General features: G+C 63.0%; 7 protein-coding genes across 7 annotated transcripts; all 7 read left to right on the top strand.

Annotated features, from left to right (window-relative positions):
• On the top strand, positions 1 to 1,290 carry PUF9B (putative RNA-binding regulatory protein; the record flags this gene model as incomplete). The annotated part of the gene is made up of 1 exon (XM_001682838.1): positions 1 to 1,290. One exon carries the CDS (start codon positions 1 to 3, stop codon positions 1,288 to 1,290), a length of 1,290 nt encoding a protein of 429 aa, XP_001682890.1.
• A 1,904-nt stretch (positions 1,291 to 3,194) lies between these two features.
• Positions 3,195 to 3,446, top strand: LMJF_20_1375 (hypothetical protein; the record flags this gene model as incomplete). Its single annotated transcript, XM_001682839.1, has 1 exon — positions 3,195 to 3,446. The coding sequence occupies one exon, from the start codon at positions 3,195 to 3,197 to the stop codon at positions 3,444 to 3,446; it is 252 nt and encodes an 83-aa protein (XP_001682891.1).
• A 331-nt stretch (positions 3,447 to 3,777) lies between these two features.
• Positions 3,778 to 7,542, top strand: LMJF_20_1380 (conserved hypothetical protein; the record flags this gene model as incomplete). The annotated part of the gene is made up of 1 exon (XM_001682840.1): positions 3,778 to 7,542. One exon carries the CDS (start codon positions 3,778 to 3,780, stop codon positions 7,540 to 7,542), a length of 3,765 nt encoding a protein of 1,254 aa, XP_001682892.1.
• Positions 7,543 to 8,737: 1,195 nt separating this feature from the next.
• Positions 8,738 to 10,051, top strand: LMJF_20_1390 (conserved hypothetical protein; the record flags this gene model as incomplete). Its single annotated transcript, XM_001682841.1, has 1 exon — positions 8,738 to 10,051. One exon carries the CDS (start codon positions 8,738 to 8,740, stop codon positions 10,049 to 10,051), a length of 1,314 nt encoding a protein of 437 aa, XP_001682893.1.
• An 846-nt stretch (positions 10,052 to 10,897) lies between these two features.
• LMJF_20_1400 (putative axoneme central apparatus protein) lies at positions 10,898 to 12,430 on the top strand (the record flags this gene model as incomplete). The annotated part of the gene is made up of 1 exon (XM_001682842.1): positions 10,898 to 12,430. The coding sequence occupies one exon, from the start codon at positions 10,898 to 10,900 to the stop codon at positions 12,428 to 12,430; it is 1,533 nt and encodes a 510-aa protein (XP_001682894.1).
• A 2,101-nt stretch (positions 12,431 to 14,531) lies between these two features.
• Positions 14,532 to 17,327, top strand: LMJF_20_1410 (conserved hypothetical protein; the record flags this gene model as incomplete). The annotated part of the gene is made up of 1 exon (XM_001682843.1): positions 14,532 to 17,327. The coding sequence occupies one exon, from the start codon at positions 14,532 to 14,534 to the stop codon at positions 17,325 to 17,327; it is 2,796 nt and encodes a 931-aa protein (XP_001682895.1).
• Positions 17,328 to 18,312: 985 nt separating this feature from the next.
• Positions 18,313 to 21,990, top strand: LMJF_20_1420 (conserved hypothetical protein; the record flags this gene model as incomplete). The annotated part of the gene is made up of 1 exon (XM_001682844.1): positions 18,313 to 21,990. One exon carries the CDS (start codon positions 18,313 to 18,315, stop codon positions 21,988 to 21,990), a length of 3,678 nt encoding a protein of 1,225 aa, XP_001682896.1.
• Positions 21,991 to 23,649: the final 1,659 nt, after the last annotated feature.

The following is a 23,649-nucleotide window of genomic DNA, read 5'->3' on the forward strand; positions in this document are numbered from 1 at the left end:
ATGGCGCCGGCGGTGCACGTGGCGGCGCCGGTGTGCGGGCCGCGCAGGCTTTCGGCGATGCCTGCTGCCGCGCTGGTGGAGGCGTTCAGGGCGACGTGCGAGGGGCACGTGGCGGACGTTGCGTGCACGCCGCAGGGCAAGGCACTGCTGCAGGCGGCGCTGCGGACGCAGCGGTCGGAGGTGCTGGACTCTGTGGTGACGGAGCTGTGCCCACGGCTGCGCGACGTGGCGGTGGACGTGCACGGGTGCCACGTGCTGCGGACGCTGGTGGAGGCGTGCACCGCGGAGCAGACGGATGCGCTGATTGGCGCGATGCACGCGTCGGTTGTGCTGAACATGTGCACTGCGTCGCAGTACACGCGGCGCACACTGCAGTCGCTGTTCGAGCGGCGCGAGGTGGACCTGTCTGCGCTTGTGCACGTGCTTGCGGACAACGCGGGGTACCTTGCGGCGACGCAGCAGGGGTGCATCTCGCTGATGCGCGTGTTCGAACTGTGCGACGCGGCGCAGAAGGCGGAGCTGGTGCGTGAGCTGCTGCCGAAGTTGGCTGCGCTGTCGATGGATGCGTTTGCGAACTACATGGTGCAGTGCGCGATCGAGCACAGCGATCGCGCGACGGCCGCGCAGTACGTGGTGGCCCACTTCACCGGCAACATATTGCAGATGAGCTGCAACAAGCACTCCAGCAACGTGCTGGAGGTTGTCCTGCGGTGCTGTGGCGAGGTCCCGGCGGTGCGGCGCCTTTTTCTGGACGAGCTGGTTTTCAACCCGGCCGCCCTGAAGGAGGTGGTGGGCGACCTGTACGGGAACTTTGTGGTGCAGGCGCTGATCGGCGTTGTGACGAACCCGATGGAGTTCAAGCGTGTGGAGGACCGCCTGCGCCCCGCACTGGTGGGGTGCCAGTTCGCGGCGAAGATCGAGGGGAAAATCAAGGCGAAGCGTCCAGTCCCGCCCCACGCGGGCGGTGCGGTGCACCATCATTCCTACCCGCAGTCGCGCCAGCAAGGGGAGCCGCGTACCGTACCATGCCGTGTCTACCAGGATGCAGAGCCTCGCGAGGCGTACGACAAGGCGTGCGCGTCCGCACGCGCTTCAACCGCATCAACGGGCGAGACATCGACTTCAACGGCGGCGAAGCATTTCCGCCACTTCCCGTATGAACCACCTCGGTTCGTCACCGTGCCCTTCGACTCGGTGGGCAAGAGCGCAGGCGGCGTTTTGTACGGCCACCCGTCTGCTGCGCGCCGCTACATGCAGCAGCAGCTCCAGCGGCAGCCGCTCTCAAAGTAGCTGCGCCTTGGCGCGACACCACGTGGTAGACAGAAGTCCATCTCTGTCTGTCTCTGTTTCTTCGCTTACTCCTCCCATCCTTGGAGTTTTCTTCCGAAGTTTATGACTCCTTATCCTCCACCACCTTATCCCTTCTTTTTTTTTTCATATTGGTATGCTGTGTGCTGAAAGTTGTTTGGCCTTCCCTGCGCCACCACGCCGTGGTTCCGGTCATACGCACGTGTGCATGTGTGCATCTCTGCGCGGGTGTGCACGCGCGTCTATGCGTGGCGGAGCAGGGAAGCGAAAGAAGGAAGGGATAACAGACACGAGAAAAAAGAGAGAGAATGGTCTATGCATATGTGTATGTATATATATATATGTATATGCATATCTGGGTAGGAATAAATGGATATACACATATACATACATGGATATGCACACACATGCAATATATATATATATATATGTGTGTGTGTGTGTGTGACATTTTTTCTTTATCCATCTCTGTCTTACTACCATGGTTTTCTTTAGTCCTTGTCGCTCTTCTTATGTTTTCATTTTTTTGCTGTTTGGTGCGTTAGACATCCTCACTGCCCGTTTAAGTATCGCTCGAAACGGTTCGACCCCCACCTCTCCCACTCCCCCCGACTTTCCCTCCTCCTCGTTTCCCCCTTTTTTTCCACCGTCATGGGTACCGTTATTGCACATGATGACGTTTATTCCACGTCTACACGTTTTTCTTTTTTTTTGTTGTTCCTCCGCTACCTCCTGCTGCTGCTCATTCTCATCGGCTGCGTCTTCGTGCCGGCCCGTTTTGCACATTGCTGCTCGCACACGTGGCCCCCTGCCCCCTTCGCCGTCCCCCCTTTCCCCATGCGAACCGCCGTGCCAACTGCCGTACACGGGGAGAGGGGAGGAAGAGGAGATGAGAGAGAGAGAGAACCCCCCCCCCCCCACACACACACACACACTTCCCCCTCCCTCCCCCACACAGAAAAACAAACAAAAACCAAAAAACAAAAACCAAAAAACAAAAACCATATATATATATATACATAAGTAACATCGCGCACATGTTCCGGTGGGATTTTCTTTTTTGTGGTCGTTGTCGTTGTCGATGCCTCGGAGACGCGTGGTGCACACCTCTCCCTCTCTTCGTTTGTCTCTTTTTTTTCTTTGTGTTTTCTGCCTTTCCCGTGCTGAAGTGCGCGTGCACTCTATGACACTCGGTGAGGGCAATGCCCCTGCACACGTGTTCACTCGAGCACATCGACCAACACGGTTCATTCGCTTGCACAGAGCATACGTGCTCCGTCGCTGGCCGAACCCCCGCCCCCCCCCCCCTTCGCCCCGTGATGAGACTCCCGATCAGGCACGGATGGCTTAGACAGACCAATACAGGTCGAAAAAGAAACATTTCAACAAGGATTGACGAAAATAACAAGCGCAATTACTCGAAGATAAACACACAGACCCTACTCTAACGCAATCAAGTAGAAGATAATGCAGATGCTGACGCGCGTGTACCCTGAACACATAAGAAGGACGTTGATTTTAGTAAGTCTACCCCCTCAACGTCTCCCTTCCCTCCGTTTGTACGATGGAAAGCAGAAGACCACGACTCTTACACGGAGAAGGCGATGGGTGGTCGCTCGCAGCATCCATGTGAATTGACGACCTGTCACTGCACTCTATACCCTCTCAACCGCTTATGGGTCGGCACTTTGCCTTCTCTTTGCTCATCCTCGCGGGCTTGAGGCCGTTTGGGGGGGTTTTCTCATTTTTGTTTTCTGTTGTTCGCGCCTGATGCATCTCTCTTGCACTTTACTCCGTCCCTCTCGTTCTCCTTTCCTCTCTCGCGCTTTGTTTTGTTTCGTGTGTGTGTGTGTGTGGCGTCCTCTGCTTCGCCGCAGTTTTTGACCATGTGCCACGCTGCTTGGCGGCCCCGTTTTTCTGCCCCGCTTTATTTTCGTTGTACTGCGAGCGAGCGTGTGCTGGTGCACTCTCTCCCCTGCAATTGCCGAAAGAACCGGTGCAGGTGTCTCTGTGTGTCTGTCTGCAGTATTGATGTGGCCAGCTTGACAACCCTCCTCCGTTCTCCTCCTGAGATTCACAGGGGTGCTCTCCCACCACGCTTAAAAAGGGGACACAGGCACGTACGTATAAGCATTTAGAGATGTGAGGTCGCCCCTCACTCAGCGAAACAAGAGCGCGGATCGAATGCGCTCACACACACACACACACACACACACACACACACACACACACACAGGCACACACACACACACACAGGCACACACACACACACACAGGCACACACGCACGCATAGACATAGAGGCAAACCCCAAAAAAAAGAGCTCGATTTCAAAGGGAGCGAAAAAGGCGTCTTTGGGCGTGGGGTGGAGAGGATGGAAGGATCGGTGGAACGCGGCTCCCCAGCACGTACCAAGTGCACGGCCACCGCCACCACCAATGGCGGCACCCCCACATCCTCGTCCCTCGGAATGCCGTCTAGCTTTCTTGTGCATCGCACTGCTCACGTGTCAGCCCGTGCGTCCACGGGTAGGCCAAGAGGCCCCGTTCCCTCGCAACAACCACCACTGCTACGTCGTGTGTCTCCATCCTACGCCCGATCGCCCTACGCCTCACCTGTGGTTGCACACACGGATGCGGCCGCCTCCTCGTCCGCACCACTAGACGATGCGTCGCGCATGCCTCTCGATTTACTGGAGCCAGCAGCAGCCCGCTGGGCATCGACGGCCGGCCACGGAGGTCGCCGGGCACCTCGCGTGCGCAGCGCTCTGGGTCCGCAGAGCGAAGTCGTTGACACCGGCGTTTTTGTGTGCCCCAACCCAGTTGTGGCCGCCCTTTACTCAGCTGCACCAGGGCGCGGCCATGTCGTGGTGACCGCGGAGTCGGGTGGGTGGCTGCGGGTACGCGAGCAGCAGACTGGCGCCATTCGCCATCAGCAGCAACTGCGCGATGGTGGCGAGGTGTCGTGCTTGGCGTGGGCGTCAGCAGCTGACGACGCAGCGGTCGAGCCGCTCGGCGCAGTGGTAGTGGCTGGTCAGCTCAGCGGGCTCATTAGCTTCTACGTTCTGGTCGGGGAGTCGCTGGTGGAGCTGCCGTTCACCACGTGCGTGTTCCACGAAGCCCCGCTGCTGAGTTGTCTGCCGCTGCGTGCGCCGGCCTCGGCAGTAGAGCCAGCGTCGACGGCACCCGGCACCTTCGTAAACGCGTTGCTCTCGTTGGACGCCGACGGCGTAGTGGCGCTGTGGTGCCTGCAGATGGCTGAGGCGGGCGAGGGCGCCGGTCGAGGGGGTGAGGCAGGCACGCGGCTCTCGGTACTGCTGCTGGACTCCAGATACGCTTCTCTGTCGCCGCCTGAGCGTTTTCTGGCCAACACGAGGGTTCAGGATGCCGGGGAGGCACGGCCGCCGTCGTCGTTCCCGCCGGTGGTGATGACGGCCGCCGCTCTCTCACACCCGTCCGCCTCCCCATGCTGCGTGTTATCGACCCACTGCTTTGTGCAGCCGCACCTCTCTGCGCCCGGTGCCCCAAGCCCCGAAGACGGGGAGACGGATGCGCAAGGGAGCGCCGTCGTGTTTCTCTACCGCTTCACAACCTCTGCTGCTTGTGACAGCGCCCCTGCTGCCAACCTGAACGCCACCGCGCTGGCGGCAAACAAAGGCACCTCGATGAGTTTGGAGGAAGGGGCACCCGTTCCAGACAGCGCGCAACCCCGGCTCTGCAGGGGGTGGGAGGTGCTGCGTGCGTATCGGGTGCCCGTGGCACTCTTGCGGCAGAGGGGTGGTGAGGCGGGCGCTGCCTCCGCCGACGCTGCACATGTGGATGTGGCCGTCACCGCCCTCTGCGTCACGGGCAGCACTGCGCCGGCGGGGCAACTGTGGGCTGGCACCGCGGACGGCCGTCTTCTCGTTTGGAGGGCACACACAGGTCAGTTTCTACGCTGCCTGCGCTCCGCCTCTGCGGCACCGGTGCACAGTCTGACGAGCATGCCGTCGCCCGGTTCACCTGGGCAGGCGCTGGTATGGGCGAGCCAAGCGGATGGCAGCGTGGTGGCGTGGAGTGCAGAGACGTTCAACGTGGCGGAGGTACTGCCCGTCAGCTACCCACCACCCGGCCTACTGGAGAGTGGGAGGGGCCATGAGGAGGACTCGATGAGCGGCGGCGATCCTGCGAACGTGGTGGTGATGGTGCGTGACGCCATCGACCTCCTGCGTGCCACCCGCCACCGCTGTGCTCTGTCGACGTCGTCGGCTCCGTGGCGTCGCGGCTGTGGCTTCACACTCTTTGTGAAACCTATGAATCAGGTTTGCATGCAGCGCGCGTGGTCGGTAGCCACCGACGGAACTGTGCGTACGTGGCTGCTTCCCACCGGGAGCACAAGCGCGGACGGCACTGTGGCGGACACGGCTCCAGTGACCGTTGCTTCTACGCCGACAAGCAACGCAGATGGTGCCGCCCGCGCTGCCTCGCTGGACGCCTACACGGTCCAGCGCTACTTGCAAGACCGAGCCGACGCGTTGGTGCGTGAGCGGCAGGCGCAACGTCTGGCATCCGAGGCCCAGCAGGAGCAGCTGAAGATCCTGCAGGAACGCAACAGCGTGCTAGCTGCCGCGCTGCAGCAGGCGATCAGCCGTCTGGAGCGGGTGAGTGTGGACGCGCTTGTGAGGTCTGCGTCACAGCCGGGCTCGTCTTCATCCACTGCGTCGTCACAGAACGAGGACGGCGAAAATGCGATGCTGGCGGAGTCTACTGTTCCCTCACCAGACTCTCCCACCACCACATCCACGACCACTCTCGCTGCTGCCTCTGACTCAGACGAACAGCTCGCCATGGCAGCGCGACCCGCGACCGCTGTCGCGATGCCGGAGGCCGCACCGCCTCCACTACTGCCCCTGGCGACGTTGCCACCGATGGCGCGGATGCACTTGCAGGTGCTTCAGCAGCTTCTGGAGGAGCTGCACACCAAGCTCGAGGAGAGTTGGAGCCGCAACGATGCTCTGCGCGAGGAGCTGCTTGTGTACCAGCTTCGCACGCTCGATCGGGAAGAACAAACGTTGCAGTGCGTGCGCACGATTGCGGCCGCCGAGGCTGCTGTGGCGGTCTCTACAGGAGGCGCAGAGGGGCAAGCCAGCGCGACAGGAGAGGTGACAGCGACGGCAATGTCCACGCCTGCGCCGCCACCACTGCTCCCCTCGTCACATACCGCTACCTCTCCCTTATCCGTGGGTTCCGACAGCAGCTACGCACCGGAGGAGAATCGCGCGCACAGCGACCGTCCGCAGACACCACCACCCCCGAAGACCGAGCACACTCCTAACGCGACGCGCGCGGTTGCCATGGATAACAGCACACCGTCTCGCACGCTTTGCAGCCCGTCCGTCGAGGAGCTGGTGCACTGGCGTGTCACGCAGGCGCGACCGCTCACCCCGCCGCCGCCGCTATGGATGCTGCCTACTGAAAGTGCCTCCTACACACCCTCGGTGAAGCCACACGCCACGTCCCCATCGCCCGTTGAGGCGAGCCTGAGCACCTCTACCGCAGCAGAGCGCTTCTTCAAGGCAGCATCCGCCATGTTGCATTCTTCCACGATCACCTGCGGCAGCGCGGCGAGGCGGGAGGGTAGCGTTGCGGGTCAGGGACGCGTGCCGGCGCCACCGCTGCTGCTGGCCACAGCGGAGGAGGACGTGCAAGCCGAGGAGGACGACTACGCCGCCGGCGACGGCGAGGACGAGCCAGCTCTGTTGGAGGCGTGGTGCACAAGTGAGGGCGATCTCAGTCCAATACCGAGCCCCGGCCTAGCAGCTGGTGGTGATGGTGGTGCGACATCTACGGATGCGTCCGCCGTACGCGGAGGTCGGCACGAGCCGTTGTCGTCCTCGCTCTTCTCTTTCCCATTTACGTCGGTCAGCTTCTCCGCAGAGGACACTGCTGGCGGTGGCGGCGGTGCCGTCGACCGCCCCGGTGCACCTCGAGGTGCCTGGCCACCAGCACGCGGGGCGGCAACGTGGACAACGCCGGCGCCTGCTGCAGGGCGAGACAATGCAACGACGGATGGTGCGTGGGCACGGGCGCCGGCGGCATCATCTTGCCGGCCCGGCTCGCCAGCCACTGGCAGTGCACCTCCAACATTAGGAGCTGGTGTTGTTCGAAGAGCACCGATGCGGTGCTCAAGCACAACGTCCGCCGCGGCGTCGCCGCCACGCGCCTTTCGCTCTCCAATCATCTATCGACAAGTGTAGGGCATCCTCTGGAAGAGGGTCGAGGCTGAGAGCAAGGCAGGGGGGAAGAGGGGGAGGGGGACCAGGACTGCTGCGGCTGGCGCAGACCTCCACCGATGCGACCTCCCTCGCCCGTTCTTGCGTTGGCGTATGTTTTGTGTGTGTGTGTGTACGGCACGCCCACGTCTGCCCTTCCGCGTGCGACACCACGAATGCCCGCAGAGATGAAGGCAGCGGTAGTCTGATGCGGAAGAAGAGCGGGGTTGCCACGGCGTTGAAGGCAGCCTGCCCAGCGCGCCGGCCGGTAGAGGGTCGCGATACACTATATGTCAAGGTGCATCTTCGAATAATGCTTGCGGTGCTGTAACTGTGTACGCAGTGGTCGTTGAGACAACGGGCGGAAGAGCGACGTGGGCTCGACGCTTCTCGATGGACCCACTCCGGTATACTCTGCGCGTGTAGACCTTGATGGTCTGGCGCTCGCACAGTTGCCGATACGTCTCTCATCTCCGCCCTCACGTCTCTCAACCCATCACCACCTGGAACGACTCGACGCGAGCACTTGTCCATCTCTGCATGTGCGCACACTTTTCTTTTTGCCTCTACCAACTTCCGCTTCTCCACGTGCACACGCACACACACACACACACGGGGTGGGGGTGGGGGCGGGCGTGTCTGTGTGCGGAGTGGTATGGAGGAGGATCACGGACGTCTGCGAAGTAAAGAGAGGGGGAGGGGATGCGCGTGTGAGGGGGTGCAGCGCGTCTGCGTTCTTCACGGCACGTGCATGTGCGCGTGCGCTTGCGCAGCTCCATGCACCACGGCTGTGTGAGCAAATCGTAGATCCTTTTCGTTGTGCTCTCCGTTGTCAAGAAGCTTTCACATCCTTTGGATCATCCTCTGCCTGCCACACTCTGCAGCGGATGCAGACACCCATACTCCCACCCGAAGAGGTATACAACGAGACCCTCACACGTGATCGCCACATCAACGACTGCACTCTCCGCCTCTCTCGTGCCAACACCGTTAAACTTATATTCCTTTCAACGAATTTCTATCTCGCTGCTGCAGGCGCATCCCCCGACTCGGGGAAGGGAGGGACACCAAGAAAGTGAGGACAGCCTTAGACGACGTTCGGGGGGGGGGAGGAGGGGGGCTTGCCCTGTTTGTGCAACGCCTCACCCGCCTGGCCGCACTTCTCGCTTCTTCTTTCCCAATGCGCGCCTCCGGCAATGGTGGCGCGGTTGAGCCGGCGGCTGGCGGGGACGCGTCCTACACAGCCAAGGCACAGCACGCCCTCTCCCTCTTCGCAAACCTGCAGGCAAACATGCGCACCTCGGCTTCGCTACAGTCGTCCGAGCCTGCCGCGCACGCCACCTCGGAAACCCGAGCATCGTCGGCGACGGCGCATCACACTACCGCTTCATCTAGCCACAAACATGCGCGAGACACCCATGGTCGACTGACCTCGTCCACGCCCGCGGCAACTCCGAATGCTGGTGCGGCGCGCTTCAGCAGTCTGCACAGCCTCCAACGCGTCGACAACAGCGACAGAGCCGACGACGCTGCCGCGCTGCCGACGTACACGGATGCCGAGCTCGAGTCTCTCTCGCCACTCCAGCTGCGCCAACAACTGCGCGTTGCCGCAGCCGTTACCCAGCGTCTTCACCAACGATCGCGACGACTAGAGAGCGAAGTGGAAACGTGGACGCACAAGTATGCGGAGCTCGAAGCCAAGGCGGCGGGAATGCGAGACGCTGGTGGGAAAGAGGGGAGCACCAACGAGCGCCAGGCGCCTTCGGCCTCACGACTAAACGGTGCCCATTCCTGTCGACCTACAGCGGTCTCATCGGCTTCGAAAGCTGCGGCACCTGCGACTGCCTCGGCCGAGGGCGCTGCGCCTCACGCGCGTCAGCTAGAGACTGAAGTAAGGCGACTGGAGGCGCACAAGAGGGAGCTGACAAGGAGACTGTACGCAGCCGAGCAAACCATCCAGAAGCTGAGGGAGGAGCTCCGCATTGCGGCGGCCGCTTCTCCTGCGACTACCCGCCCCGCCTCGTCGCCACCCGCTGCGGTCAACGCCACCACCTGCGAAAGCGCCCGTGACAAATCCCGACCCGAGGCATGGAAGGGCGGGGCAGCGGCAGCACCACCGGCACAGGTGCCACCGAGCCGGAGGGACGCCGAACCGAAGGGCGAGAGGGTGGACCGCCGCAGCAACGGTACCGGTGAGGGCGATGCGGCTGGCGAGAATTCGGTTGCTCATTTGCGCGACACCGTACGCCAGCTGCAGCGCCGTCTTGATCTGTCGGAGGCGCGCGCCAGGGAGGCGATGCAGGTCCACCTGGATGCGGTGTTGCTCCACCGTGAGTCGACTCCGTCCGCGGTGGCCCTTGTGAACGCAGAAGTGCACAAACTCTTCCAGCTGATGCAGCAGCAGCTCTTGTCGAACGCGGTGCAGCATCAGGCGGAGCGGGCCCGCATGAACGAGCTGCTTTACCAGTTGCAATGCCAGCAGCATGCACCGTAGAAGAAGCACGCGCAGACACAGGAATGCACATACACACGTGTTTACTAAGGAGTACCGGTGTATGCGCGCGTGTTTGTGCGTGCGCTGCGCCTCTCTCCGTCTCTGTCGGCCTTGCTTCAGCCGCTCGCCATTCACTATCGTATACAGCACGCCGCACAGCACATACACCGGCAGACACGCACACACGCATGGTGTCGCGCGCACTCTTCCTCGAACGTGTGTACGCACACATGAGGAGGCGTCACACTATCGCCGTGAGGTGGCATTGGCATGCCAGCCATGGTTGTAGGCTGAGCGAGAGTGGGAGGTGGGGGGCACTAACGCATGAGCACTACTCCTGTCACCCCCTCTCTTATCTCCCTCCTCTATGTTTGGGGCCGCGGTGGTGTGGTACCAGCGGCACTGACGACGAATGGAGATTTTTGGCTCACCTGAGCACTCATGCATCAAGGCATGTTCAGTTCGCTCTCCGTCACGACAGCGCGCACCATCGCCATCATCGAGGAACAGCGCGTGCTCTCGCGATGCGGCGTGCACGTGTCTCTCTCTCTCTCTCTGCCCCCCTTTCTGTGTGCTTTACTTCGCATCTTCTTCCCTCCTGGTCTCCTCCGCCTAATCCCCGCTTGCCATCGTGCAGATCGTTGTCTCTCTGCCTCTGCCCCCTTGTCCTTCTTCTGTTGCTGCTGCGGCTGCTGCTGACATTGCTGCCGAAGTGATCCCCCCCCCCCCCACACACACACACAATAACCGTGACCACACGCGCCCCTCGACACAGACACGAAGTACACGGGCACACGTATCAGCGCTACACAGTGGCCCTCTCCTCTCCTCGCCGCCACACAAAGCATGTCGAATCGGGTTATTCTGCAAACCTTCGACGAGTACCAGAAGGCACGCGTCAGGTTCGTGCAGACGATCGCGGAGTTGGCTTCCAAGCCGGCTAACATCGAGGCACTGCAGCATGCAGGTGTAATGCAGCTGCTGCGCCCACTGCTGCTCGACAGCGTGCCGTCGGTGCAGCAGTCCGCCGCGCTGGCGATTGGGCGCCTCGCGAACTCTAGTGAGGAGATGGCGGAGAACGTCGTTTCTGGAGATGTGCTGACGCAGCTGGTGTACTCGCTTGGCGACCAGAATCGCTTCTACAAGAAATCAGCCGCGTTTGTGCTGCGCAGTGTGGCGCGGCACTCTCCGCAGCTTGCCCAGGCTGTCGCCGACAGCCAGGCGGTGGAGGCGCTCGTTGGCTGCCTGGAGGAGTTCGATCCGACCGTGAAGGAGAGCGTTGCGTGGGCTCTAGGCTACGTCGCCCGCCACAACGCAGATCTCGCGCAGGAGGTGGTGGACAAAGGCGCTGTACCGCCGCTGGTGCTGTGCGTGCAGGAGCCGGAGCTGTCTCTGAAGCGTGTGGCAGCCTCAACGCTGGGGGATATCGCCAAGCACAGCCCAGAGCTGGCCCAGTCCATTGTTGACCAGGACGCTATCACCCACCTGGCGCCGCTCATCGCCAGCAGCGACGCGAAACTGAAGCGGCAGGTGTGCCAGTGCCTGGCGCAGATCGCCAAGCACAGCGTTGAGCTGGCGGAGCTGGTCGTCGAGGGAGAGATCTTTCCAAAGATCTTTCTGCTGCTCGCCGACAGCGACGAGGTGGTGCAGAAGAACGCAGCGACGTGCATTCGCGAGATTGCGAAGCACACACCAGAGCTGGCGCAGCTCGTGGTGAACGCCGGCGGCGTGGGCGCACTGGTGGAATACACCACCGCGACGAAAGGCAGCACGCGCTTGCCGGGCATTATGACGCTCGGCTACCTCTCCGCCTTCTCCGAGACACTGGCGCTTGCCGTCATTGTGGCGCATGGCATCATGCCGCTGGCCGACGCGTTGGAGAAAGAGGCCGAAGACCACATACGTGCCGCCGCGGCGTGGTCACTGGGGCAGCTCGGCCGCCATAGCGCCGATCACGCCAAGGCGGTGGCTGACTGCAACGTGCTTCCTCGCCTGCTGGACGTGTACCTCAGCCCCAGCAGCTCCGACGACCTGCAGACGAAGAGCAAGCGCGCCCTCAAGGCTATCATCCAGCACTGTGTCTACCTACCCGCCCTAGAACCGCTGCTGCACCCCGATGCGCCGCAGGACGTCCTCAAGTACGTCTGCGGTCAGTACGCGAAGGTGCTGCCCACCGACGTGGCCGCGAAGCGCGAGTTCGTGGCGAACCGCGGCCTGGCCACGGTGCAGCGCATTAAGGCTGAGCCGGGCAGTTCCCTGGCCGAGTCCATCCAGATCATCAACAGCTGCTTCCCGCCGGAGATTGTAGAATACTATTCGCCAGAGTACGCACAGACGTTTATCGAGAAGATCGAGAACTACCACGTGCAGCAGCACTAGCGGGGGAGAACCCGTCGCTGATGCTCAGCCGCCATTCGGCATAGTCACGCCCACGCACGCTGCTCGTCGTGCACGCCCTCGTGACTTCCGGTGTTCTTCTGGTCATTGCCTGCTCTGCTGTGTTGTCGGTACGCCGTCGCCATCGAAGTGCTCCCCCTCGCTGCACATTACTGTTTATATATACACATATGGATATGGTGTCCGCCGCCATAGAGTTGGCGGCTCTTCTGTGTTGTTGGGTGAGTCGTTGACGCTTGTGATTTGTGCTCAAGTGCGTCTGTGTCATGGGGAAGAAGAGGGAGGAAGGGTGGTGATCCTCTCCCCCCTCCTCCTCCCCCCCGTCTTGACAGTATCTTTCTGCGCCTCTCCCCCTCCTCCCCTCTCTCTCTCTCTTGCGCGCGCTGGTGCCCTCCCCCTATTGTTGCCACAATGTACATACACATGATGGACATAAAAGAGCGAGAGGCAGAGAGAGTGTGTGTGTGTGTGTGCCACGCGGCGCTTGCCTTACCGCCTCCCTGAATCGTTCTTTTCGCCTTTCCTGGCATGGGTGTCTCGCAAGGAGGCTTGAGGAGAGTGCGAGTGCAGCCGTACACCGACCACGGTGGCTAGTGCCTCTCTCCTCTCTTGTTTTGTTTTCTCTCTTTACTCCTTCTACGGTCGCTGATGTAAGTCAGAAAGCACATGCGCGTGTCTCTGCGTCTGTCTCACTCCCCCCCGCCGCCCCCGCTCACATGCACGTGCGCAGACACACGTGATCGCTTCTTCTTCGGCTGTGCAGCTGCACATCTCTTCGGCCCTCTCTCACCGCCTCCTCCCCCCCCCCCCCCCCCTCCCTTCTTCGTTTCGCGCGTCTTTATCCTTTGGCGATGGCTGCGTCCCTTCCTCTTCTCACCCTCCTCCTCGTCCTGACGCGCGACGTGAGAAGGACGAAGGCGGCAGAGTGCGGAAGGGAGGAGAGAGAAGGTTGAGAAGGAGGAGGAGGTAGGGGGTGGTGGAGTCGTCTCCTCCCTCACTTTGGATGATGTTGTCTGTGCTGTGCCCGTGAGCGGTGCGGAGCAGAAAGCAACGGGGAGTTTGACAAGCGTGCGACTTGTCGCGGCGTGTGTGCGCCGCGTGAGCACTTCTGCGGCTGCCGTTACTGGAGCTGCCACACCTCCTCTCCCCTCTCTCTCTGTGTACGTATGTGACAGTGTGGGGTGGGGGTGGGGGGAGCGCGGTGTACTTGTGTTCGTGCGGCACTAGTGATGAGACACCGAGGCACGAGAATCATGCTGCACACCCTGAGAGGGTGCGTGCGCTCGATGTGGCTGGTGCTGTGGCATGTGCTCTTGTCAACCGGGCTTGGCAGCCGCGAGAGACGAGAAGCGCATGATACGTCATTGCTTCGAAGCACTCGCCATTTCCTGCTTCGTCTCCTCCTCCTCTTCTACGCTGAGTTTCGTGTTGCTCTCCACGCGCCCGACACGCACGCATCCATGACATCACACTCCAAGGACAGTTCATGAGTGTATGTGGGTGTCTCTCTGTGTGACGCGTGCGTCAGTGCTTGCACTACAACCCCCTCCCTCTTCAGCGTCGCGCCACCGTTCATCGTCGGCCCCAGAAAACCTAGCCGCGCACACACCGATATACCGACACACCCACAGGCGCACATAGGCACAGAAACGACTTTGCAGCCGCAGCATCGCGTCTGCACATCAGCAGCGAGCGAGAGTCGATGCGGTAGTGCAAGCGAGGAAAAGACGACACAGTCACACGCGGAACCACCCCTGCCGAGGCACACGCCCCAGTGCGTGCCAGTGTGTGGAGATCAGCGCCGGCGTATGCGACGGGCGCCTTCGCCAAGGGCGTCTTACCTCCACCCCACGCGCACTCGCTCCTCGCGCACAACTCCCCTTCCGCGCTCTCTCTCTACGGCCGCACTGGTGGGACAGGCACCGCAACCTGCTTTGCCTTATTCGCCCCTTGAATGAACCCGCAGGACCACCCATCGGTCTACAGCGGGGAGCCGCTGCCGCCACAGGCGCAGACCGTCGTGACCCCGCCACCGCTCGTTTCCTGTGTCTCGCGCAAGAGCGGGCGACGAGGGGAGGAGACGATGGACTTGGCGATGGTGCCGGAGAGCGTCGCTGGACACGCTGGGACGCGTGCGTTGCAACCGCCGCCGCTTACTCAGCTCGACGGTACAGCCAGCGGTGCAAGCGCCGCCCCAGCATCGCTGTCACCGGTGACGCTGCATGTAAACTGGAACCGATGGGGCGCATCTCTGCCGCCGATAGGCTACACCGTGTCCCAGCGAAATCTCGGCGGGGCACCAGCCGGCGACGGCGGCAAACGCAGCAGGGGGCAAGCATCACATGAGCACATCCGAGGGGACGCCGTGGCAGGGCAGGGCCGACCGTCGTTCACCGCTCCGCTGCCCGAGTCCGCACACCGAGGGAAGCGGCGCCGCACGGAGCACACCAGCTTCACCTCGCTCTTGAAGGAGGTGTTCATGTATCTCGACAGCGTATCCTCGACACAGCAGCAGCCCGATCACGGATGCATTAGCGGTAATGCAGAGGAGGACGAGGAGGGCAGCCTCCGGCAGACCACCACCGCTCCGTCGTACACCACGGCTTCATGCTACACCTCGGCGAGTCCTGCCGTGCCCCCCGGCGCCCGGGCTCGCAACGACGATAGCAGCGGCCCCGTCGCTGCGGCACCGGCGCCGCTGATGTCTGTTGATTCGGCAGTTCAAGACACAGTGCGCGTGCTGCAGCAGTGCTGGGAGTACCGCGGCTCCCCACACGACGCCTTTGAGCCGGTTCGCCTGCTCTCCCCCATCACGGTTCATCTTCTTCTCACCTACGGCCACCACATTGTCACGCACGATGGCCAGTACATGGTGCTGCGCGGTGGTGCGGAGCACCTGCCTTGGGCTGGCTGCCTCTACAGCATCCTGCTCACCTACGTCTACCGCCGCCGTGTCGCCCCAGCGACCACAGCGGCTGCTGACAATGGCGAACGGGGTGGCAGCGTGACACCGGCGTTGGACTGCGTCTCGCGCCTCCTCCTCCTGAATTGCCACAGCTTCGGCTGGCTGAACCACACCGGCTCCGGCGAGTACGAGTGTAGCCATCGAAGGCTTTACCAGGCTCGAGAGGCCCTCCTCGCGCTCCTCGAGGATCCGCGCTACACAGCTCTCGGCCGCCCTGCGGGGTGCCCTCTCTGCGCCTCGTCCATGTTGGGCAGTAATGCCTCGACGCTGATACTGCTGGGCGACACAATCGTGATGGAGGGAGGCGTCCCATCGCTAGGGCTGGCGCATCCGCGCGACACGTTCACGGCGCACTACCAGTACGGCTGCGGCATCGCTTGCTGCGTGCCCGAGAAGGGCGGTGGCCTTCAGCTGGACGCCACTGGTGCGCCTGTGGTGGCGGGACGCGGCGCGTATACGCCGACCTCAGGCAGGGGACTATGCGCTGCCCACCGCGAGCCGCCGCGGCCAGCAGCAATGCAGGCCAGTTGCGAGCGGCATCGGCATCTACGTGAACCGCATTCCGCACCGTCAGTAGGTGACTGCCTGGTGGAGGAGGACTCTCCCACTTTGGTGCGTCCTGGAGACCACGGCCACGATGGGCCGTGGTCCGGTGCACGCTCCTCCTCGTTGTGGCTGAGCGGCACAGGCGCCGCCCCCTGTCGGCTGCCGCCGGTGTGCTGCGGCGTTTGTCGAGCTGCGGGGGTGCTGGGCCAGGCGGTGCTGTTGGGCCCTACAGGGCCTCTCGTGATCCACCTGCAGTTTGACGAGCGTGAATGGTTCGACATGAGCGCCCGAGCGGTGCACGCAGCCACGACCCAGGGCTGGCTATCCGCCGCCACCGCTGAGACTACGGCGGTGTGCCCGCCGCCATCGTCGCACTTGGCATCCCAGTACGCTTCCCATCCAGCCAGCGCTCTGGCAGCGGTCTTGTACGCTGTCTTGCAAGGCGAGAGCACCGTTGGCCTCACCGTACAGCACTACCACGCTTCTCTAGGAGATCACCGCAATAGTTCACCGCACGTTGGCGACTCTGTCCCACTCGCCGAGTTTGTCGAGTGGCTGGTGTGGCTCCTGAACGCCCCGCCACCGGCCCTGGTTGTGGAGTGGCACCCCTCCACTTCTACCTCAGCTATCACCACCACCTGCAATGCTCTCAGGTGCGGCGGCGTTACAACACCGAGCTCGTCGTGTGATTCGGGGGTTGCCAGTGGTTCGCAAGTGTCGCTCTCGTCGCCCTGCTCCCCCATAGCACATCCGCACTCACCGTTGGCCCCATTTCTATCCTCGGCTACCGCGTTTCCGAATCTCGTGGACTTGTGCGCCGCCACGGGCGGCTCGAACTCATCCTTCAAGGCGACCCGTGTCTACGGCAGCGACGAGGGCCACGCAACGGCCTCGTTGTCCACGGACCACCAGCAACACGGCGGCTACCTGAACAGCCCCTCCGCATCGCACGGGGCCACCACCACCTTCGCTCCGTTAGGCATGCTTGCCCAGCCCCGGCGCTCCACCGTGATGCAGCTGCTTGAGACGTACATCGACGTGGTGCAGAGCCGCGCGGCCATGTCTGCTCCCCCCGCTGCCACCTCGTCGGCCCCCTCCGTTGGCAGGGCGCGCACTCTTCCATTCACTGCCGCCGACGGCACGAGTGGGCACATCGCCGAGGCCATGAAGCCGCACCTACTGCTGGACTGGCTGCTGGCGGTGCAGGAGTCGTTGCGGCCCTGCGAAGCCACATCCCTCTTCGACGGGGTGGAGCGGCCGCTTGTGCTGGCGAAGGAGCTCGAGGTGGCGACCGAGGCGGAGCGGTTACTGAACGCGAGTTCTGTGGCGACCTCACTGCAGTTTCGCCCTCGCACCGCACGCCTGTGAGACGGGGCGGTGTCGATGGTCACCTGCGTGTTGGCGCAGCCCCCACCCCCTTCTCGCCGCGACTTGGGTCCTTCTTGTTGCACCCCTCGCAGCTTCACTCTGGCCACACATGGGGTCGTGCCTCTGACGCTGTTGCTGATGGCACTGAGAATGTTCGCTCGCCGCAGACGCACCGCAGGGCACCGAACGTGCGCGTAACAAGCGAGAGTGAGAGAGACATAGACACACGCACACACAAGCAACAAGCAATACAGGAGTGCCTACCTGTTGTCCCCGCCGCATCACGTTTAAGCGTGCATGATGGGGAAGGAGTGACAGCGAGTGCGCAGCATATGCCACCGCCTCATGCCTGCACCTTCGTTCTTCATGGAGCCCTCAAGTGTTGAGGCGCACCTGCACCCCCACGCGTCTCCTTCTCTCACTTCACGGCGTTTTTCCGTGGCCACAACGGCGCCGAACTGTCCGCAGCATAGACGAGAGATGCACACCCCGATACAGCGACGAGAGAAACGCATACACACCTGAAGCCCCGCCTTCCTCCTCCTTCGACGCTGTCGTTCAAGTCGCACCACCACCACACACACACACGCACACACACGCATCCCTTCTTCTATACTAACGGAGTTTTTTTTTTTTGCGCGCACGCCCATTGCACAGACACTTGTACACACGTACAGGGAGGCTGCCGCTTACAGCCTCCTCCTCCTCCTCCTCCGTTGTTGTGTGTAGGTGCGTGTGGTTTGGCGCGTGCGATCCCTCGCTCCTCGTGCCGCACCAACAGGCAGACGCACACACAGACGAGGCGTTGATCTGTCCGCGCCTACGCTCGTCCGTCTCTCTGCTATCGCGGTAGTCTTGGCACCTAGATTGATCCGTGCACATGTCGTAGAGTCCACGCCCATCCGTCCTCCCCTCCCTACCTAGACACACACACACACACAGATACATATAAACATATACAGAGAGCGAGAGCGGCACCGTGGCCATGGCATCCCTTCTTCGTCGGCTGCGCTCCTCGTCTCCGTCGCTGGTGCGCGCGGGCGGAAAAGATGATGTCGCGGCAGCCGACATGTTTCTCGTGCAAATCATCGCGTTTGGCGAGGTCTTCGCCATCCCCGTGTGCAAGACGACTCCGGTCACGGTGGTCCTGCGCCACGTGATGGAGGCGGCGGTGACGGAGGAGCAGGCGGTGGAGCTGGGTAGCATGAAGGCGACGCTGTACTACAAAGACACGCCACTCCCACTGGACGCGGCAATGAAGAGTGTCCCACGCAACGCTGTCCTCCACCTGCACTCCAGTGTGTCTACCACCTCCTTGATCGTCCGCGATTGTCGGCACGGGGCCGTGTCGATGCTGCCGAACTGTCGCCGGCGGGATGCCAACACGACGGCCACGGTGCGGCCCTGCCTGCGGAGCAAGAGCGTCGCCGGTGGTGGCTCTGAGGGCACCGGCACCCCCGCCTCTCACCGACTCTCGTCTGGCTTTGCGGGCCTTTCTTCGGCGGTCAGCCCCTATACAGAGCGGCAGGGGACTCCCGCGACCGCGGGACTTGGTGGCAACTCCGAGTCTGTCTCCTCCGCCTGCCACGACACGGGGCTGATGAGTATGGCGACGCTGCCGTTGATGTCTACTGCTCCCGTCGCGGCGGCTTCGGGGACCGGCGACGTTGGTGAGGCGCGATACTACTACTTCGTCCCCTGCGCAGGTGCCGCGACGCGAACTCCGATACAGCTGCTCAGTACTCCGAGCCGCACCGCGTCAGCGCTGTCGCTCATGGCGAGCCGCCGCCGCGACAGCGCCGTTGACTTCGCGAACAGCTGCCGCTTCCCTCCGGCCGGTGTCAACCCTCTCGACACCGCCGCCATCGCCGCGGCTGAACCGTTGTTGTTCTCCCCTCTCCCTTCGCCACCCAACGCGGCTGCCGTCGCCGCCACCGACCGTCTCACTGGCAGCAGCGACAAGTACTTACTCGCGTACCTGCGTTTGCCACGCGACAAGGCAGCCGCCTACATGTCTGCCGCCGCCCTGAACGCTGACCGCAATATTCTCGCGGAGGCGGTGGAGGTGGACGAGGTGCCGGTCGAGGCACTGCTGGACGCGACCATGTCGACCGTCGCGACCACCAAATCCCGTGCCACCAGGGCGTGCGCATACCGCCGTCTGCGCGTGCCGCAGGACTTCCCGGTGGGCACACTGCGCGAGCTGTTCGCTGTGGCGCCCGAGCACCGCCTGTACGTCGCTCATGTCGAAGTGGAGGATGAGCAGAAAACCTTCCGCGAGATGCGCGTGGCGCCGAACACCGTCTTCTACTTCAAGAGGCGAGTTGAGGCCGGCAGCAACGCGGGGACGGAGCAGAAGGATCCCCAACGCTCTCTGACTTGCGAGCGCATTCGCGAGCACCTCGCTGCCACCGCGACAGTGCCGCGGCCGCTGGAGATGGCGAAGGATGACAGCAGCGCTGAGAGGTGCCCCATCCCTTGCCACATCGAGCCGGTGCGTCTTTCGGCGGACCAGCCCTTCCCTTCCGCCTCTGCGCCCGTGCTCTCCGGCACCGTGCCGAGCTCTCGCGCCCACAACTGCACCCAGAGCAGCGCCAGCATCAGCACCACCTCCAACGCCCTCTCCATTCGGGGGTGCGTCGGTGCCTTCAACGAGGGCGCTGCGCTCAACCCCACCTACGGCGCAGGGCAGTCCGTCTGCGTGGCGGACGGCAATGCGGAGGCGGCCTCGGTGGCTGCGTCCACGAACCGGCACGTCGTGGAGGGCCACGAGCTGACTCTGTCTTCTGCCATGACCGCCGAGTTGGCCGCGCTGCGCACTGAGGCGGAGACGACGGCGCCTCAGCAGTCGTCCAAGCAACAACACCGCAGCACAGAGCGCGACGACCCACTGACTGCCATTTCGCCGGGGGACATTGAGGCGGCGGAGGCGGAGGAGTCGTGCATCGACGTGGACTGCTGTTTGGCAGACAAAGAAGGAGAAGAGGCAGCTGCCGCCACACCCACTGCGACGCATCGTGCTGCTACACCCCAAGCTGCTTCGGTGTCACAGGTCACTTCCACGACTGCCGCCGCTGCTCCCGCCGTAGAAGCTGCGGCATCGCAGCAGACAGCGAGGAGGGCGTATCGCCTGCACCGTCGCTCCCCGACCGCGGCGGCGGCGGAGAAAACGCGCAGCAACGCGCTCCATTGCGAGGAGGAGGTGCTGGCGAAGGCAGCGCGCACGACTGCATCCACGCGCTCGCCCAAGGCGCGGCGGGGGTCGATGCTGGTAGCCAAGATGCACGACGCCCTACGCAGGCACCGAACCAACAGCACCCCGGTGCCCGCGGCCCTGACGCCATCCCATCACGCTCGCGAGGGGCCGCAGTCGCTGTTCGCAACTGATGCTCTGCAGCCGGCCGTCGACGCCGGTGAGCCGTTCGACCCGCTTGCCGCACGCGCCGATGGGGTCCCGCTTCGTCTACCCCATGTCGCTGACGAGGTGGCTGACGCAAAGCCGAAGCGAAGGCCGGCAAAGGAATCAAACAAAGAGCCGGCGACGGGAAAGAGGGCAACGCCGTCGTTCGATGGCGCCCCAGCGGTGAGCCGCACAGCCTCGACGGGGCCGTCGACAGCGAAGATGAACGTTTCTAACAGTGCCTCGCCTTTTCACCCCGTGCGACGGATGTCGTCGCGCCAGCGCAAGGCGCACGGTGAGATCAGGTCTTCCTCGTCCGGCAAGGATGCGTCCATCGCCCCCTCACTCGTCGCCACGTCTTCGTTGACGCTGTCCACCTCCGAGGAGGTCCTGAAGGCATTGAGGCGCGATTCGGCGCACCTCAGCAACACGAAGAAGTCAAAGGAAGCGGCCGAGACAGCGCCAGCTGAAACAACTGCCTGGACGCCGTTATCGGCGGCGAGAGCAGCCGCCACAGCCGAATCGGCGGAGCGAGGTAGGGCGGAGGTGGGGGACACACCTGGGCAACAGAAGGTGATTCCAGAGAACGGCAGCCCCTCATGCGGTAGTGGCGCGTCGTACGGTCGACGCAATCGCCGTGCAAGCGTGAGTATGCCGTGCCAGCCTGTTGCGTTCCTCGGCTCCGACCCTGGGCAAGCAGCCAGCATCACTTTGCCCGCCGAGACGGCCCCAGCTGCTGTAGACATCAGCACAACGCTTGAACCAGCCGTGCTTAGCTCCACGCGTGTCCCTACCCCACCTGAATCACAGACCCCTGCGCCGATCCTCGTCTCCGCTACACAGGGGCAGCGCAGCGGCCGGCAGAGCAACAGCGGCACCCCCGGGAGCTGCTCGCTTGAGCACGTAAACCCGACCCCGTCCGTGTGGCGGCGCAGAGAGGAGAGCGGCCCCCTGGAGTACAGTGTCGAGAGTCCCAGCAGCGCGCACCGGCTGCGCATCACTCTCAAGGATCCGCAAGACCCCACACGCTTTCACTACGGCGTCCCCGTCGAGCCGGACTGTCCGGTTGGGGCGCTGCGGGAGTGGGTTGCAGCGGTGCAGCGACTGAGCAGCGCAGTGGGCGAGGGCGAGCCGGACCTGCGCGACACGAACCGCTACGGCATCTTTCTGGGCGACAAGTACCTGTCGGAGGCGGACTCTGTCACCTTCGCTGAGGTGACGTGCGGTCGAAATGACAGCGTCTTCTCCATTCGCCCCCTGTAGCGGCCGCTGCTGCGCCACGGGCGCACAGCTGGTTGGTGGTCATGTGCGTCTGTGCGGCTGCGTATACGTCGTGGCTGGCGCGATACTTGTGATGCATGTACGGTACACACGACCTTCATGACTTGCACCTCGCCCCTCCCGCCCTGCTCTCTCTCCCTCCCCCTCCCTCGCCCACCCGCCAACGCCCGCGTATGCACGTGCGTCGTTTTCTTGCTGATGAGTGAGCGGGACAAACAGATGTGCTGCGTGCACAGTGCCACCCGTACGCACCACTGCACGCTGCGCACTGATACCTCCTTGCCATCGTTCCTTTCCTTTTCTTTATAGTTTTCAATCATGCTCCCTCCCCTCATCCGCCCCTTGTCCCCATTGTTCCTCATTGTTGATGTGGTCAGTGCCGTGGCCTCCACGATTGCCTGTGCTCGCGCGCGCGCGTGTGTATGTGCGTGTGGGACGACGCCAGGTGAGCTGTGTAGCGTCGCGTATGTGCATCTCTAAGTCGTGATGGCTGTCTTCTTCCTTCCCTTTGGTTGCTTTACTCTGCCGCTTCACCAACACCATGACGTGCCGCCTGCTGCTCCGTTGGCATGGGCGCACCCCTGCCCCCGCCTCTGTTTGCTGTGAGAGCGTCCGACCCGGCGTTGTGCCCGATGTGCCACGCAAGACTTGCGGGCCTCTCCAGGTTCACACCTCGTTTCACACCATGCTCTTGCATGCAACGATCCGATAATGCGCACGTCTCACTCGCGCTGCACACGCTCCTCATCTGCCGGGCGTCTACCGCTGCCCCCTGTTCCCCTTCCGGTCGACAAGCTATGCGCTCTCTGTGCGCAGGCACATCTCTATCCGCGGGCCCCTTCCGCCTGCCACACCCACGCCTGTGAAGGGCGTGCGGATTCAGCAGGAGGGTGGAGTGCCCCCTGCCGCCACGGACTCATGTCGACGTCCCACCTGTCGCGGCACATGCGGGCACGCCGACCCACACACGTACCGGGTGGCATGGGCAGCAATGGACGATGAAGGCAGCGAGCCACCCAGGCCGCAGTGTCGTTCTGAAACGGGCAGCAAGGTGCAACAGTGCGAGCGCGGTGCAGCGCAGCTGGCATGGCGCACCGCATCCGAGCAAAGGCGTCCGGAGGCCCAACGCGCCCGAGTGGTGGGCGAAAAAAGGCGCGGGTGGATGCCCACCGACCAACGCCACAGGCGCACGCATGCGACGCATGACGAGAGCACCCCGAATTGGCACCATCGAGCCCTCCAGACTGCTGTGTGGTGAGTCACCACACCATACTATGGAATACCGCGGCTTGAAGCGACTCAAGGGGAAGCATGGCATGCAGGCAAGGGTGCACAGGGCCTCAGAGGGCCCTGGCCTGCAGCTGGCCAACCTCCTCCTTGAGTTCATCCGGCACGCACCTGGACCCATCCCCTACTACCCGCACGACAGGCGGCACCGCCACCGCCCTCCAGCAGGAGCCTGGACGCGACCCTCTCGGATCAAGGCATGCGGTCCGCCCGAGCCCGTGTGGCGCCGATCGCGCCGAAAGTTTGCGAAGAAGGGGCGAGGAAGGACAGGGAGAGCCCGTCTCGGCGCATGGCCCCGATTCGACGTCAGGGACGGCTCATCCTAGATGACGAGAATGTAGCCGCAGTGTGACA

This window comes from Leishmania major, chromosome 20, assembly GCF_000002725.2.
Source record: "Leishmania major strain Friedlin complete genome, chromosome 20".
Lineage (NCBI taxonomy): Eukaryota > Euglenozoa > Kinetoplastea > Trypanosomatida > Trypanosomatidae > Leishmania > Leishmania major.